Here is a 15,617-nt window from a genome sequence, read left to right on the forward strand (position 1 = left end):
ATGTCCAATTTGGTTTCATTGGAGGAATCATTCTTGTAACCGACCAATCACTATCAGGACAATATGCCATTGAGCTCAAGCCCTGTTGTGCATTAATATCTCCTTGTTCTAGATCTTCTACCAGGAAGTCTTTTTAAAAAGGTCTGTCTTGACAAATAGCCATTTAAAACCAGCTTGGCATAATTCAGCAACCAGCCCCGCCTACACACATCAATAATCCTATGTTCGATAGTCTGGGAATCAAGTGTAGGCCAATGTTAGTAAATGCTCATCCAGTGATGGGGTCACCCTAAATATTGACGGTCCTTAAACGATTCCTCTCAGCTGGAAAGGTTGTGCAAGACAGAATCCTGCCCAATCCAGTTACATGGAGCTGTGAGTTGGCTTCTGACTCCCAAGTTTCTCTCCAGAACAGGGACTAGTACATCCATATCTGCTATGGAACTTTTTATTTTACCAAAACACCAAGCATGAAGTAATACATCCCAAGCAACAAAGGAAATTACAATATAAATGCATTGTTAACATCAAAAAATAAATAAAATAATTGTAAAATCTATTCTTAAAACATTGAAAAGGAACATATATTCGTTCATGTGTCCAGTTTCCGTTTTTTCATGTATTGCCCTTGTCTGTATGGGCTAAACCCCTGGCCTGCAAATGAGAATACCACAATTAGACATACATTAAGTACATAAAACACACACACAAACATACATATAAATACACAACCTGGCTTTCCCTGGGGGTGATTGGGTTGATGGTTTCCATACTGGGGGACGTTTTGCCCGGGGGCTTGGTGTCTGTATGTCGGACCGCCCTGCGGTGGATCTCCAACTCGGGATCCAGGACTTGTGGGTTCCCTCTGAGGGGTCATACTGCGCGTCTGCATCTGGTGGTTTCCGGGTGGGGTGGGCCTCAGGTCTCTGGAGAACTCCCCCTCAGCATGGCCGTTCAGCTCCTCGATCCCCTCCAGGGTGAAGTTCCAAAGCTCTGGGTCATCTGGTGGGAAGAATTACTCTCTGGTTTGATCTGAGGCTGCATCAAGGGTGCACCTCTAGTATCTTGAGCCCTCTGGTGGTGGGAACAAGGCACTCTACCTGCTAAATACTCATCCCTGATGCAGGGCCCTTTATGTACCCTAGAGGTGCTATGACCACATATGGGCTTTCAAAAGGGCTTACAGGACCTGGAAAGTCACCAAACTAATCTCAGAATTCCTAGGCATCTCAAAATTCCGAGGCAATTTATCCACACATGCATAATGATTAATAATCAAGGAGACATTACCTTCATGATGAGGTTTCTCACCAATCGTGGTCTGGATATGTTCATATTTTAATTTCTCGTGCTTCGGTGATCGTTTCCTGGCTTCCATCTCCTGTCTGAACTTTTGTTGGAGTTGCTGCTGCTTGAGCTTTCTCAGCTGCTTGGGGTCCGTCTGTCCTTCAGAGACTCCCTCACCCGAAGGCTCTGCACTAGGACTGCAGGACATAGGACGTCATAGCCAGTAGATATCTCAAAAACCATCATGGAATCAAATAGCTAAACTCTGTACTCTACTTTTAAATGCAGTCTTCTTGGGTGATGGTTGAACCAGTTGTCTCCAATTCGAGTGCAGGCTTATCCAACAGAATGTATAATCATCTCAGAACTGTAAGGAGAGGCCTGGCCTGTATGAAAGAGAACCTCACCCATCAAGGTTTTCCTTCTTGTCCAGCTGATCTGGCTGTAGTGAGGAACCAGCCCCAGGGGAGTGGAGGGTTTGGACTTCGCCTGCATGGCTCCGGCCTTCTGAACGGTTCTGGTTGCGGGTACTGAGCTCCAATGGGTTCCGTGAGGATCCGGTTGTGTTGTTGTCGCGGGCCAGGCTGAACAAACGAGCTTTCTCTATCGTAGGCTCACCATCTGTGCGCTTGGTTTGGGCAGGGTCTAGAGGAGGGGTGGGCTGTAAAGGGTTGAGAAGGAAAGGTTCAGCATCCAAACAACACAAAGAGTGACCATTGTCAAAACATGCCTTACCTGTTTGGGGATCTTGTTAATAGCTATCAGGTATTCCTTATTGTGGATACAGTTTCCCAGGGCGTTGCCAAAACATCTGAAACAACGACAGTAGGCCCATAATCAGCACATTATCAAATTAGAAATTATCATTTCATGATGTAGGAATCCTCATTAAATACCATAATATATAATATTGACTTGTGAATTAAAAACAGGTTATGTAGCAGACATATGAAAAATGATTTCCTCCACCTGCTTTGCCATCATATCCACACTACTAATGATGTTATACTAGATGCTACACAACACTAGGCTGTACTACACCACATTACATTACGCTTAGCTATCCTGCACGCTATGCTAGACAAGCTATGCTACTGCCGTACTTGAGTGCTCTCTTCATGCCATCAGTGACGGCCTCCTTCCTGGCCTTCTCCAGCGACAAGGCCTTCGACCGGAGCCCCTCGCTCACACCGTAGCCCACATCCTCATGGAAGGACCCGTCCTGGGAGCCAAAACACTCACTTAGACCCAGCAAGGCATTTCACCAGAGAAACACGATGAATGGTTGATAAATGGTTGAAAAAGGGTTGAATCCATCTTAAACCTTTAACTGGACCTTGATGAAAGCGCTGACGCCAACGTAGAACTTTCCATTGACAAGGTCAACAAAATCTGTGAAGACAACAACACAGCACCCATCATGATACGATACACTTAATTAATCCCAGAGGGGGAACCAAGTAGACGCAATACATTACATGCAAAAAGTGGGATAACAGGCAGCTAAGACAATACAAACACAGGCAAACCCACCCAAAGCAGTGTCACACAGAAGAACGGCTCCCCCATACCTACCAACGTTCTGCTGTGAGATGGAGTGAGACCAGCCGTTGTAGCCAAACATCTCGTTAGCCAGGCTGATGACACGATGGCCCTCAACATAACACACCTGTGGAACATAATGACACAGAACTGTATTCTGGCTGCAGGAAACCGAGGAACTATAGCTCTTTACGTCTGCACCATGACGTAGAGACAGAACCCTACCTTCTGGCCACCTCCTGCCATTCTGGTACTGATGTACTCTGGCCCCAGCTTCTGTCGCAGTGCATTCTGTACTGCCGTGTATTCCTCTGCTGTGAATTTGTACTGTAAAAAAAACAATACATAGCTGCTTCTAGATCAAATTATGCCAAATGGTTGAAAAGTACATCCGTTCCCCAGCCCCTCTGGTCACCCATTAAAATAGAGCCCATGAATATGTTTTTTTTATTTACATGCATTAATACTACTACTAATCGTCACATTACTATACTGAAAATCCGAATAGTCCTCTTGACTGCAAAAAATACACACGATAGAAAATTATCATTTATATATCATTGTACAATTCATTGCATTGCTTTCATAAGTCAATTTGACTGACTATTTTATAAAATTCTTAAAGATCTATGGCAACAAAATCTCAAGGAACTGGATGGGGTTTACTGTCTTTATCACTGTTGAGGCTAGTTCCAGGTAGCTTGGCTTTGGCAATAGCCTGCTGCGACCTAACATAACATTACATAACGTTACATAGTAATGTTACAGTTAGAGACATAGAGCTATACCCGACAAAAAGATAAGACGTTATTCAAAATATATTCCTACCCGTCCAAAACACTTGGTTGTCTGGGGGCTCTTCTCGTCCTCGATATCATGGTGCATGTTGTTCTTCCTGTCTTCACCTACTGCGATACACAGTGTAGGTGTTCGGTTACATTGTTACACTTCATGTCACATGGACATCGTCAGTGATATTGTATAAAACGCATATCTCAAATGTCCCTTGTCAAAGTGTCGCCAGCAACGCTGAATCCATACAATGTAATGAGCAATACGGGAATAGTGGTTGGCGTTTAGCTTGATGCTAATAATGGCTTCTAATAATGAATTATAGCGAATGAAATACAACGCGATTTACGCCGCGGAAAGACCACCAACCACTGCACCAAAATTCGATCATAAAAAGTACTCTGTCAATTAGTTTAAATGAAAAGTGAGTCTTAGCTGAAGACACTTACAAACCATGGGCTGCAAACCGAACTTCCCGCTCTGCCGGACGGAGTAAAGCCAGTCTAGTGTTGGGCCGCTTCGTTACACTGCTGCAGCCACTGAAACATCGAATTTTACATGACTGTACACACACAATGTATTGTAAATATATATGTGTGTGTGTGTGTGTGTGTGTGTGTGTGTGTGTGTGTGTGTGTGTGTGTATATATATATATATATATATATATATATATATATATATATATATGTTTTTGATCTATGTGATGTCAGACTAACTTTATTGTGGATAACGGATACTCCTGCTTTTGTTTTGAAAAGGAACGTTAGGACTATATTCAATTTGACGTTACAAAACGATTCGAAAATAGAGCTGTGCTTTTTTTGCATGGTAGTTCATAATGGTAAGCTTGAGGGAATTAATCGATCTGGCTGTATTCGGCTTAAATAATAATAATTAAGGATCATATGCGGTGGTCGTTTAACAATGCACGAGTCTAATGGATGGTGTTGGTATGCAGTTGTTTATATTCTAAACGTGAATTATGCACTACTACTACTGTTGCTACGAATTTTTCCCAAAAATATTCCTACGTGAAAATAGCCATTGTGATCAGCGCATGCGCAATTTCACTCCACTCACAATATAAAAAAAAAAAAAAAATCACTCTTGCCGTTATAGTGGGGTCTATGGAATTTATATATTTATATTTGAAATATGAATTTAACTGGGAATCCCCTGCAGGGGCTTTTGAGTTAAATCTGAGGCACATGATTAGGCCTACAGTATTAACAATTGTTTTAATCCTTTATATGGGGAATTCTTATCTTGGAAGTAAAATAACTATACAAATAGATTTTGAATACTTCTGCCTGTTATGTGTGTATTTGCATAATATCCGGTTATAACCGAATATTATGCAAAATACACACATAACAAAGCTATGATAGGCTATTATATATATAGTACTCACAGTTAGTTAACTAGTTAACAATAATTGAACAATGGTGTTTTCATGTGTTCTTAATGTTGTTCATTTGAACTAAGGTAATTTTAGGTTTTAGGTTCATTTTAAGCTATTAATGTATACATTATTTAATAGCATTAAATATTAAATAATAGCATTGGCAGGTTATGGTGAGTGGGTTAGGGTTAACATAAACGCGATAACCCTAACCCCTATGCTAATATGCTATATAATAATGCCAATAACTAACCAATAACAATAAAATTAGTATTACCCGTAATGCAATGTATTTCTATATATATATATATGTGTGTGTGTGTGTGTGTGTGTGTGTGTGTGTGTGTGTGTGTGTGTGTGTGTGAGGGGGGGGGGGGGGGGGTCATATATAGGCCCGGTTTATACAACTCTATCTGTAAGCTATCGATAGGCTTACATCTTCTTATGACACATCCAACCACCAAGCTCTACGCAGGGCGTGTACGCTATAAACCAAGATCCATTGTTTCTGTGTGTTCGGTTCCTCAAATATTGCACTAAATGATATCCGACAATAAGGGTTGATCTTTTCGTCTCGTTGCATGATCCGTCTCGTCTACCCCACCTCGCGACGCCTTTCTGGCCAAATATCCCTATGCGCGTGCACTTGTTTTCGTAACGCATTCGGCGCCGTCCGCGCAGGTTCTCGTCTGTACTCAAAACAACATGGGGGCGAGCATGCGGTGCATGCTTCATGAATGACTACAACACAACCGTCTAGGTCGCCGGCGCATCCTTCATAACGGAACCCCGAATTATCCCAGATTAAACATGGACAACTATTACGGACGCGATAGAAGAGTCTAGCCTTAATGTAGCCAAGAAGAAATTGCGACACTAAAAGACGTTCATTTGATCCCATCTGGAAAAAAACAGGATACCACGGTAAGGAGACGATTGTCTAGTCGTACAGACCATATGGATGAGACAACTTTGTGTCCAATGTAAATATTTCCAATCTATTTGCGACCTCCACATAGCGCTTTCTATAACAGCCTTGATTTAGTCACTCCACCTATATATTAGCCAACGTGTTTATATAGTCATCTTGCATTCTTCTGGCACACATGTAGGAAAACCTCCACGTACGCAAGACTGGTTGGAGTCTACGTTACGCACCATGCACTGTTCCTCTGTTGACCCTTTCACGTTTCACGTGAAACCCAACAAAGCATTGCGAAATACAGCTGGGTATTGATTTTCATCACAACAATGCAGATGAACGTGTTGCATGGCTATCGATCTGTGGATCACCTCAGGGAAGGACAAAGCAAAATGTGCGTAGCATGACTGGCAGACTGTTTATCCGTCTCGCCTCCTTTCACTCACACACACGCACTGACTCCGTGCGCGCGCGTGTGTGTGTATCGGGGCGCGCATGGGTGTGTATACATGAGGGAGAGATAACCAGATGTTATTTTTTACTACTGGTCTTTAGCTGCCAGAAAGGAAGTGTGATCTTACTACTGTCTGCAAACAGGATGTAAATAACTTTTTATGATTGGCCAATGTTTTTGGGCTTTTGTCTGGAAAAGGGTGGCAACCCTAAGCCAGACGGTCGTTCTAGTCAGTGGCCAGCTGATGGTGCCTTTCTACGTCGCTATGGGGAAACGTTATCACACAGCATTTCATCAGGCTACGTGGCCTTTACAGTTAAAGGCTTTTGTCTGTTGTTAGGTGTCATCAGTAGCCTACTGTGCTGAAATGAAACCTGAATACTGATTGCACCACTGGGAAAAACAATACTTCCCTGATGTCGAAATAACCGTTGATAAAAGATGAGATCAGAAAGGGTAGGGCTATTAAGCAACAAAAAAGAGCTTTATGCTTTACAAATCACATAAACCTCATTTTTATATTATTTTCATATTCAATATTTCTGTAATACATGCATTGAGCGAACAAATCACACAATATAATCTGTACCCATTAATTTAAGAGGGCCCCCCCTGCATAACATGTAGTTGCATGTCCACATCCAATGTGTTGATCAGGGCAGAACTTCTCTATTCTTAATTCTATAATTATATTCTTTATTTGACAGATGCTAGATGGACTACGTCGGAGGAATGGCTCACGCCCCTCCCCCCGACCCCTGTCACTCAATTTCACAACCTTCTCCGGCCCGCCCTCAAGCCCTGACATGGACAACAGCTATCATCCTATCAGGAGGTAAGGATTAGCCCCGATGATTAACATTTTAAACAAAGCCAACTGGAGATTAGAAGGGACTATTCATTCGTAATTCAATTGTATGAGGGTATTTATTGTTGTTATGTGTCTAAGCAATATTCAATTGTTTATTATCAACAAAAACACTGAATATTATACATTATAGATATAGATATTAGCATGGCAAAAACAATGCATTCACATTTTTACACTGGGCCTAATTGGTGTCACTGAGGGTTTGTGAATGGTTGGCTTGCATGTGTGGGTGCTTAATTAGTCCATTGTTTATTGTGTATTGGCAGACATGGTGTTCTGTCTCCTTTGGGACAGAACACTTTATATTTGATCAATGCTCAGAAATGTATTTTTGTTCTCCTGACCCCTGCTGTTCTCACACACATCAATTTCTACATCTGCCCACATTATATCATCATTTATTTATATCAGCCTTGCTTATTGTTCCACACGGTAGAAGCAACACAGATGGAGGATTCAATGAGTCACGTTTGCCGGGGAAAAAGTAAAAGTGGATGAATGAATTAACTCATTCATGTGGAAAACTGAATGTCTTTGGTCGGACAGTGTGTGTGTGTGTGTGTGTGTGGCTGTGGTGGTGAGCAGTAGTGAAGCAGGAAGGGCTTACACAGTGTGTCTCCTGCTTTCCTGTCCCTGTGTGTTGTTAAAGAGCCAGCTGACTTCCTGCTCATTTAGCCTAGCTCTGTGCATGTGACCAGCCCCACGCAGGCCCGCATCCGTCCTCCCACCCCACCCCTCCTCTCACATCTGTGCTGCATGTTGACATTCTCCCCTGTCAATGGCCTTATTGTATTAAGAGGGGGAGAGATGGGGGGGAAGGGGAGGAGGAAGTGAATGCGGCATCACTGGATATTGTTTGCTCTGTTGTTATTGCCTATTGTTCGTCCTTCTTCTGAGGGCCGGTAGGGGAGACCAGGTCCAACGCTGGGCTTGGCTCCGCCCATTACTCTTTTAGCCCTGTGTCCCTCTCCTTTACCATGAATCCCTGTCCTACTTCTGTATCTCTCTCTCTCTCTCTCTCTCTCTCTCTCTCTCTCTCTCTCTCTCTCTCTCTCTCTCTCTCTCTCTCTTCTCTTATGCTTTCTTACTCTTACTCCCTTTTTTGGAAACACACACACACACACACACACACACACACACACACACACACACACACACACACACACACACACACACACAGCCCCACGCTGCCTTTGTTCTCTTCTTTCCCTCTGGCTATGGTCTTGGGTTTCTCCTCTGTGTAAGTTGCACTTCTAACCTGACCTCCTTCATTCTTGCCACAACACTTAGAGCATATTTTGTGTGTGTGTGTGTGTGTGTGTGTGTGTGTGTCTCTCTCTCTCTCTTCCTCTCTCGGCCATGAGGACTCTGCACAGGTTGAAGTTAATGAGCTCGCCCAGTCTGAGTGAGCTGGGGAAGAGTGACAAGTGTGTTTCGGAGGAGAGAGGAGGAGAGAAGCAGAAGAAGGGGGGTGCCAATGCCACCTGGAACAGGTAAACACTCTGCAGAGACTAACAAGCAGCTGTCTTTACCTGACATGATATAGCCAAGATATATGTGTTTTCTTCTCTTGTGGCCATCATAGTATTCACAATGCGGTCATAGCAGTCTTCCAGAAGAAAGGTCTGGCAGATAATGACCTCTACATCCTTAACGAAGGTGTCCGGTAAGACACGTACACACAAGCCTGCATGCACACACACACACACACACACACACACACATATATATATATATAAATATTTCTTCTGGTCTGCAAATAAGGTGAGTGTGACTGTGAGTCACCTGTCCAGGAACTTGTTTTCGTGTGTGAGATGTATGTTTAGGGAAATATTGAATCATATGCTTGTCCCACACAGGACAATATAGACACACCCTCTGAAATCCTTTGAAGGTGGCCTAGGGTTGCTGTCGTTCTCTCCTGAGATATGGGCTCAACCAATGAGATACCCCATACATGTTTGACTAGAATAGCTGTTGGTTGAAGCTAGTCCTTTCTAAGATGCCTGTTATTCTACATGCTCCATAAGTGTTGCAGTGTGGCTCCTCTAACATTTAGCCGTAATGTCATGAAGTCCCTAAGTGAAGCCTTTCTCTCTGATTCCTCCTCTCAGGCATCTGCTGAAGACAGAGCTGGGCTCATTCTTCACCGAGTACCTCCACGTAAGAACCTTCAGCACCATCCCTACATCGATTGTTACTATAAGGATGAACATTGAGGGTATTATTTGGCATCCACTCAGTCTGAATGGAACACTGTAAAGAATGGTAAAATGCTGCTCTGAAACATCACATTGTTCACACACACACACACACACACACACACACACACACACACACACACACACACACACACACACACACACACACACACACACACACACACACACACACACACACACACGTTACATGAGCATATCCATGTCTTTTCTGCACTTTTAGCATGCACACTATACGGCAACAATATCCTAATAAATCCAACCAGAAGACAATATTGTAAATTCTCTGAGGTTTTCATAAAATATTTCTGTCCTCTGTGCCTTACAGAATCAACTCCTTACAAAGGGCATGGTAATTCTTCGGGACAAGATAAGGTTCTATGAAGGTATATCTAGCAGAAATGAATAATTTAAGTAAACAATTCCTTCAACATGCTGCTTCTTCTTTGCATTTATATTTTGCATTTAATTGGTTCAGGTCAGAAGTTACTGGACTCCCTGGCCGAGACGTGGGACTTCTTCTTCTGTGATGTTCTGTCAATGCTGCAGGCCATCTTCCACCCAGTGCAGGTAGAAACATCTTCCTCCCTCCCTCCCCCATAGTCTTCACCCCACTCATCCCCCTGTTGTGTTCACCTCCCTCCCTCAAATCGCATTCACCTCACCCCTCAACTCTCCGTCGTCTTCACCTTCCCCCTCAGCTCTCTGTCATGCTCACCTCTCTCCCTCAGCTCTCTGTCGTGTTCACCTCTCTCACCTCCCTCACCTCTATGTCGTGTTCACCTCCCTCACCTCCCTCACCCTTTCCCACGTTCATCCCAGGAGGTTTCATCTCTGCATCATTCTCTAGGTGTGGACGGATGTGTCTGTGTGTTCTGTTGTCTGTCCGTGTGTTCTGTTGTCTGTCCTCGTGTTCTGTTGTCTGACCATGGGTCCTGTTGTTTCCTCTTGCGTGCTGTTGTCCGTCCTCGTGTTCTGTTGTCTGTCCATCTATCCATCTGTATCCAGGGTAAGGAGCCTTCCGTGCGACAGCTGGCCCTGCTCCAGTTCCGCAACACCATCGTCCTCAGCGTGAAGCTGGACGACGCGCTGTCCCGGCCGCGGGCGCGGGTACCGCCCTCCATCACACAGATGCTGCTCATTCTGCAGGTAGGATCATCATCTTCCTATAGATCATAGCTCCACCCTAACGTCTACCATCTCAGAGACCACTCTTGACTGGGATGACCTAGCGTCGGACCCAGGCCTAGGGCACGCACACAGGTACCGTACATCACTGTGCTCTCTCTCATCCGCCCGCAGGGGGTGCATGAGCAACGGGTTGCCAGTGAGGACTACATGAGGCTGGAGTCTCTAGTGCAGAAGGTAGTGTCTCCTTACCTGGGTACCCATGGACTCTACTCTGGGGATGGGAGCGAGGCCCAGTGCTGTGTTCTGGGTGAGTGGGAGAGGCCGAGGGTGTTGGAGACACCTATTGGCAACAACTATCACTGCAGGTTTTGATGCACGGATCTACATCTCAGAAGACCATCTGATCTTTTGTCTCCATTTAGAAATGGGTCAGTGAATTGGGTCACATCGGTGAGGAAGGGAAAAAAGGAAATTAATTTAAAAAAATTCATTATGCTTTTCAAGACACACAATATGCATAGTGAGTGTTGGGGATATCACACAAATCCACTAACAGTGTGTGGCACAGTGTTGCAGCCAGTGTGTGCACACCCCACACTGGCTATCACAGTGGAGAGGTGAGGAATTAAACTATCCAATGAGAGACCAAGTGAGAGACCCGGAGATGATTTGTGGCCCAACCAGGTACAAGCACCTGGTTGGGAAGGGCCAGGACACCAGGGTTAGCACTTATACTCTTGGCACTGGATCTTTGTGATTTGTGATTAAAGGGAGAACTCTCTAAAGGGAGAACTCTCTAAAGAACTCTCATAAAATCTCATCCTCTAAGTCGCAGGCATTTGGGATATTACATACATTACATAGGGATGAGAATGAGGGATGAGAACCTCTACTGGCCCTTCAATCATTTACCCCCCCTGTCTTGCTGTGGTTGTTTACTACAGAGAAACGCCTTCAATGGTCCTGGCCCAAACCTGTGGACCAAATGTCGAAAAATCCAGTTGTGAGATCCAAGAGCTACAACATTCCCCTTCTGCTCACTCCGGTGGCCGAGTACGACCCGGAAGCTGGTTCTTTGTGCAGCGGAGGCATTCGGCGACACTCTGCCTGTGAGATCACATCCTGCCTGGAGGAACAAGGGGCAGCCTATGGCAGCATAGCGGCTGGATCCAACATGTCCACCAACAGGCTGAGTGTGGGATCTCAGTTTAACGGTATGGGTCAGACGTTATTTTGGCATAGAACTCATAGCACTTAAGCAATATCCATATGACTATGTGCCATTATTCGAGATTTGAGAGATGTATTGGATTTTTTCTTTGAATCAAACAAGTACACCATAGTAATCTCAGTGTACTGTACATCACGTTAAGAAAACTTTAAAAACTTTTGCTTGTATTCACTTAAACTTCCCTAACAATTTCCCTCCGGAATAGTAAAGCACTCTGAACCTGAATGCATTGAAAGGGCCGAGTGCACTTAGTCCTCACACTGTGTGATGACCCCCGCAGGGCTCCTGCACGGCGGCTCCAGCGCGGTGGAGCTGTCCCTCTGCCACTCGTCCTCCTGCGTCCATCCGCTCCGCTCAGCAGGGCTCCTCCACGGCACCCCGGCCACCACCACGCTCACAGACCTCCGCAGGGCCGCCTCCTCCAGCCCCACCAGCGCCACATCCAGCCCCGAAACCATCATCGGCGGAGCGGTGGAGTCTGAGGACTCCACCACTTCAGAAGGCATCTTCATCGATTTCACACCCAAGGGACCAGAGTCAGAGGGGTACGGTCAGGACAGACAGAGCACCGTCTAGACATGAAGGGAGCCGGTGGAACAGGGAATGGAGAGAGAAACGACCCTCTGGCGTGAACCTGAGAGAGAGAACATGACACAGGGGGCAGGCAGAACAGTCCTGGATGACAAATAACATGGATAACGTCCCTAGGGTGTCATCAAATCGGTCCCTTAATCAAATTGCATCCCTCCTACATTTAGTCCTGTCTTGATATTGGGGATATTGGAATTTGGTCATTTGGAAATTGTTGACAATAAGCTTTTAGAAAAGATTCCATCGTGTAAGCAGATTTCCTGGCCAAGGGCGCTGCTCTTTTTATCTGAGTTTTATATGGAAGTAAAAGCTATGTTCTTTTGAGCTGATCTGCCTTGTTGGATTTTATTGACCATTTTGCTAACTCAAAATTTGCAAACATTTTTTAATTTTGCTTTGAAATGCTGAGAGGTTTGTGTGCTCTTAGCTTATTTGTGTCTGACACAAATGTTGACTGGTTTGAACTTTAATAACGCAAAAATGATTGCTGTCAGCATAATACATTTGATGACATCTCTTAATCTGGCATTCTATAATAGACAATTGAAGAATGATTGTTTATTGTTTACACATTTGATTGTTGTCTCAAACACTGTATTTTGTGGCACCGGTAACTTGTAAATAAAAGTCATTTGTGTTATTTTTAGAATGACTAGATGTTGTGAAGTAAGTTTTTAAATTAATATGAATAACAATTTTGATAAAGGCTGTTAACCGAAGCTTTTGCAACAATGTTTTACCTCAAAGGTTTTGTACTTTTTTTGATAGTCTGTGATATCTAGGATGTTTGATCCAAGATTGTTATTTCTATACATTTGTTATACTAGTACAGTACATTAAAATGTACATTAAATCATCCTTGCTGGTCTTATTTCTGAAAGAAGTGGAATGTTGAATTATTTTATGCTTTGAAGGAATCTTTTTAGTTTTGTACAGATATTATTATTCTCTGAATAAAAAGTAGGTGGCAGTTGCTGCCACCTTCTTACTTTATAGTTCTCAAACTATATGGGGCTGGGGACCCCTCATAGGGCCGAATTTTTTTCAAGGACCCCCTGATAACCACAACACAAAGGTAATCATATAGGCGCTTATCTATCTGTTCTGTTACATGCTTTTGAATACTCAATACATTGAGAGGCAATTGTTTTAGTAGGTAAATCATGAATCATGCTAAAGTGTGTGTGTGTGTGTGTGTGTGTGTGTGTGTGTGTGTGTGTGTGTGTGTGTGTGTGTGTGTGTGTGTGTGTGTGTGTGTGTGTGTGTGTGTGAAAGAGAGAGAGAGAGAGAGAGAGAGAGAGAGAGAGAGAGAGAGAGAGAGAGAGAGGCAAGTACAATTAACTGCAACACAGTGAAACTGCGTTGTGCGTAGTGCAACATCAACTTTTTGATTAATCAAATCAAGTAGTGTGAACAGACAATAAAAAAGCACTGATATATATATATTCTTTTTTTACATATTTTGTAGCAAACTCTTCACGGACCCCCTGGCAATGCGTGGTGGTGGTCCGGGGACCTCACTTTGAGAACCACTGGGCTACACTACCAATAAAACGGCGCGACTACCAATAAAAGAAGACGAGGACCTATGCTTTAATTTTGAAAATACCGCCGGAACATGTTACGATGTAGTTGCATTTCAACTTCTCCAACGCGTTCGTGCTCGTCCCTGCCTTCCTGCTCTGCTTGGTACCCATGTATGTATTGGTTGGTACCGCTACCACATTTTGTTGAATGCACTGAAAGTCAGTAGGTGGGGTACAGTGGTTCATTCAGACTGTATGCTTTAGTAGAACCTATTTGAGAGTCACTTGACGTGGTAGGATAACACATTCAAACTTTTACTCGTATCGGTTAGTCGATGTTTGTGGTCGTATATGAAGCCAACGTTAGTGCTCTTACATATAGTTACTCTTGATTATATTATCTTACTAACACTGTGTTTAGTACAACTCTGAACACTAGGTTACGTCGTTTAACGTAGAAACCCGTATAGATAATTTTACAGCTCCGATTTCCTTGACGTCGGTATCAGTGACGTCACAGCAACTGAACTAGGTTGAAAGCATGGTATCAGGATCAGGCTAGAAACCCGACTGTTTTTTAAATACTTTAATGCCCTGTTCGTTATTGCAAACTTTAATTTCAACTTTTTTTTTCTGTTCACATCCATGTCTTTCTTTTGAGTTGACTACTTGAATCCACTTTTTATGTTGCTATATAGGCCTGGGTATGCATGCAATATCTACATTTCTTTAGTTTATATTTTCCCTGCATTAGTCCATATTGTTAAATAAACATGTGTGTTGTATGGGGACGTTGAGATTGTCATTAACAATATTTATTTTTCCTGTCCTCAAATGTGTAATTCAAATAATTTCAAATGTGAGTAATTGCACCATTTCAAAACAGGTTTCCTTGCTGGGGCTATTGGACACAGACGGCCCGCCATAGATGAAAATGTCCCTGGTCCAGCGGGTGCTCCTAACTTGGTTTTTCTCCCTCGTTTTCCTCATCATGCTGGTTCTCAAGCTGGACTCCAATATCACCTGGAACTGGTTCCTCATATTCCTTCCCATTTGGACCTTTGACGCGATTCTCATCCTCATGCTGGTCGCGAGGATGGCAGGTCGCTGTAAACAAGCGTTGAACCCACGAGATGGACATCAGAACCTGCGACGCACAATGTGGTACCTCGTAGCGCTGCTGCTGAAACTGGGCTTCTGCTTGGCGCTGTGTTCCCGCCTGGAGAAGCTCACGGACATTTGGCTGAGCGTGGTGTGCATACCTCTCTGGACCCTGTTGGTTGGGGCGTTAGTAGAACTGGGTCACAGCGTGTTCCACTACAGAAGGGAATGAGGAATGGACTAGTCATAACTCACATCCTCCAGGACAAAATCGAGGATGAAGATTTTTTTTAATATATATATATATATATATATATACTAATTAAGATATGCTTGAAGGGAGACTTTGTTACACTGCTCAACTTTTTTTATTCATACTTTGTTACATAGAGTTCATATCACACCATTTTCGTAAAAGCCAGTCCATGTTATGTGGTGCACTTGACATATCTGAGATCTGTACACTGCATACCTTTTTTACGTGCTTTTCCAAATACATAGTGTAAAACAATTGACTTGATTATTTTGTCGCGAAATCGATGTATGC

The 15,617-nt window shown here is 43.6% G+C and overlaps 2 protein-coding genes and 1 pseudogene across 7 annotated transcripts; 2 read left to right on the top strand and 1 right to left on the bottom strand.

Annotated features, from left to right (window-relative positions):
* Window positions 1-432: 432 nt before the first annotated feature.
* rad52 (RAD52 homolog, DNA repair protein) lies at window positions 433-4,203 on the bottom strand. 3 transcript variants are annotated; one of them, XM_084477489.1, is made up of 11 exons: window positions 4,071-4,203; window positions 3,658-3,737; window positions 3,055-3,156; window positions 2,863-2,956; window positions 2,612-2,679; window positions 2,391-2,509; window positions 2,023-2,098; window positions 1,695-1,948; window positions 1,291-1,484; window positions 733-1,002; window positions 433-654 (listed from the first exon to the last, which is right to left on the bottom strand). In XM_084477489.1, exons 1-11 carry the CDS (start codon window positions 4,075-4,077, stop codon window positions 593-595), a joined length of 1,326 nt encoding a protein of 441 aa, XP_084333615.1. In that variant the 5' UTR covers window positions 4,078-4,203; the 3' UTR covers window positions 433-592. The 3 variants fall into 3 exon arrangements, with proteins under 3 accessions (XP_084333615.1, XP_084333613.1, XP_084333614.1); XM_084477487.1 differs by having other exon boundaries at window positions 433-1,002; XM_084477488.1 differs by having other exon boundaries at window positions 433-1,002; window positions 3,055-3,178.
* A 1,488-nt stretch (window positions 4,204-5,691) lies between these two features.
* Window positions 5,692-13,234, top strand: prr5a (proline rich 5a (renal)). 2 transcript variants are annotated; one of them, XM_084477490.1, is made up of 11 exons: window positions 5,692-5,948; window positions 7,108-7,235; window positions 8,636-8,764; window positions 8,857-8,937; window positions 9,386-9,434; window positions 9,819-9,876; window positions 9,969-10,060; window positions 10,499-10,639; window positions 10,793-10,928; window positions 11,566-11,835; window positions 12,133-13,234. In XM_084477490.1, the coding sequence occupies exons 2-11, from the start codon at window positions 7,108-7,110 to the stop codon at window positions 12,426-12,428; spliced, it is 1,380 nt and encodes a 459-aa protein (XP_084333616.1). In that variant the 5' UTR covers window positions 5,692-5,948; the 3' UTR covers window positions 12,429-13,234. The 2 variants fall into 2 exon arrangements, with proteins under 2 accessions (XP_084333616.1, XP_084333617.1); XM_084477491.1 differs by lacking the exon at window positions 5,692-5,948 and adding an exon at window positions 5,951-6,007.
* Window positions 13,235-14,092: 858 nt separating this feature from the next.
* Window positions 14,093-15,340, top strand: LOC311357527 (transmembrane protein 60 pseudogene; annotated as a pseudogene). 2 transcript variants are annotated; one of them, XR_014684179.1, is made up of 2 exons: window positions 14,093-14,140; window positions 14,856-15,340. The product of XR_014684179.1 is annotated as a transmembrane protein 60 pseudogene (transcript). The 2 variants fall into 2 exon arrangements; XR_014684180.1 differs by lacking the exon at window positions 14,093-14,140 and adding an exon at window positions 14,210-14,262.
* Window positions 15,341-15,617: the final 277 nt, after the last annotated feature.

Source organism: Micromesistius poutassou (genome assembly GCF_964030765.1).
Source record: "Micromesistius poutassou genome assembly, chromosome: 13".
Taxonomy (NCBI): Eukaryota; Metazoa; Chordata; class Actinopteri; order Gadiformes; family Gadidae; genus Micromesistius; species Micromesistius poutassou.

What these genes read in the sequence shown, in the direction of transcription:
- rad52 (XM_084477487.1), bottom strand. An exon ending in TGGCAGGAGGTGGCCAGAAG is followed by an intron (nt 2,957 to 3,054) that starts GTAGGGTTCTGT and finishes TATGTTCCACAG; the next exon opens with GTGTGTTATGTTGAGGGCCA. An exon ending in AAGAAGGAAAACCTTGATGG is followed by an intron (nt 1,485 to 1,694) that starts GTGAGGTTCTCT and finishes TATGTCCTGCAG; the next exon opens with TCCTAGTGCAGAGCCTTCGG.
- prr5a (XM_084477490.1), top strand. Translation starts at nt 7,108, where the DNA reads ATGCTAGATGGACTACGTCGGAGGAATGGCTCACGCCCCTCCCCCCGA. An exon ending in AGATGCTGCTCATTCTGCAG is followed by an intron (nt 10,640 to 10,792) that starts GTAGGATCATCA and finishes ATCCGCCCGCAG; the next exon opens with GGGGTGCATGAGCAACGGGT. An exon ending in TGTGGGATCTCAGTTTAACG is followed by an intron (nt 11,836 to 12,132) that starts GTATGGGTCAGA and finishes TGACCCCCGCAG; the next exon opens with GGCTCCTGCACGGCGGCTCC.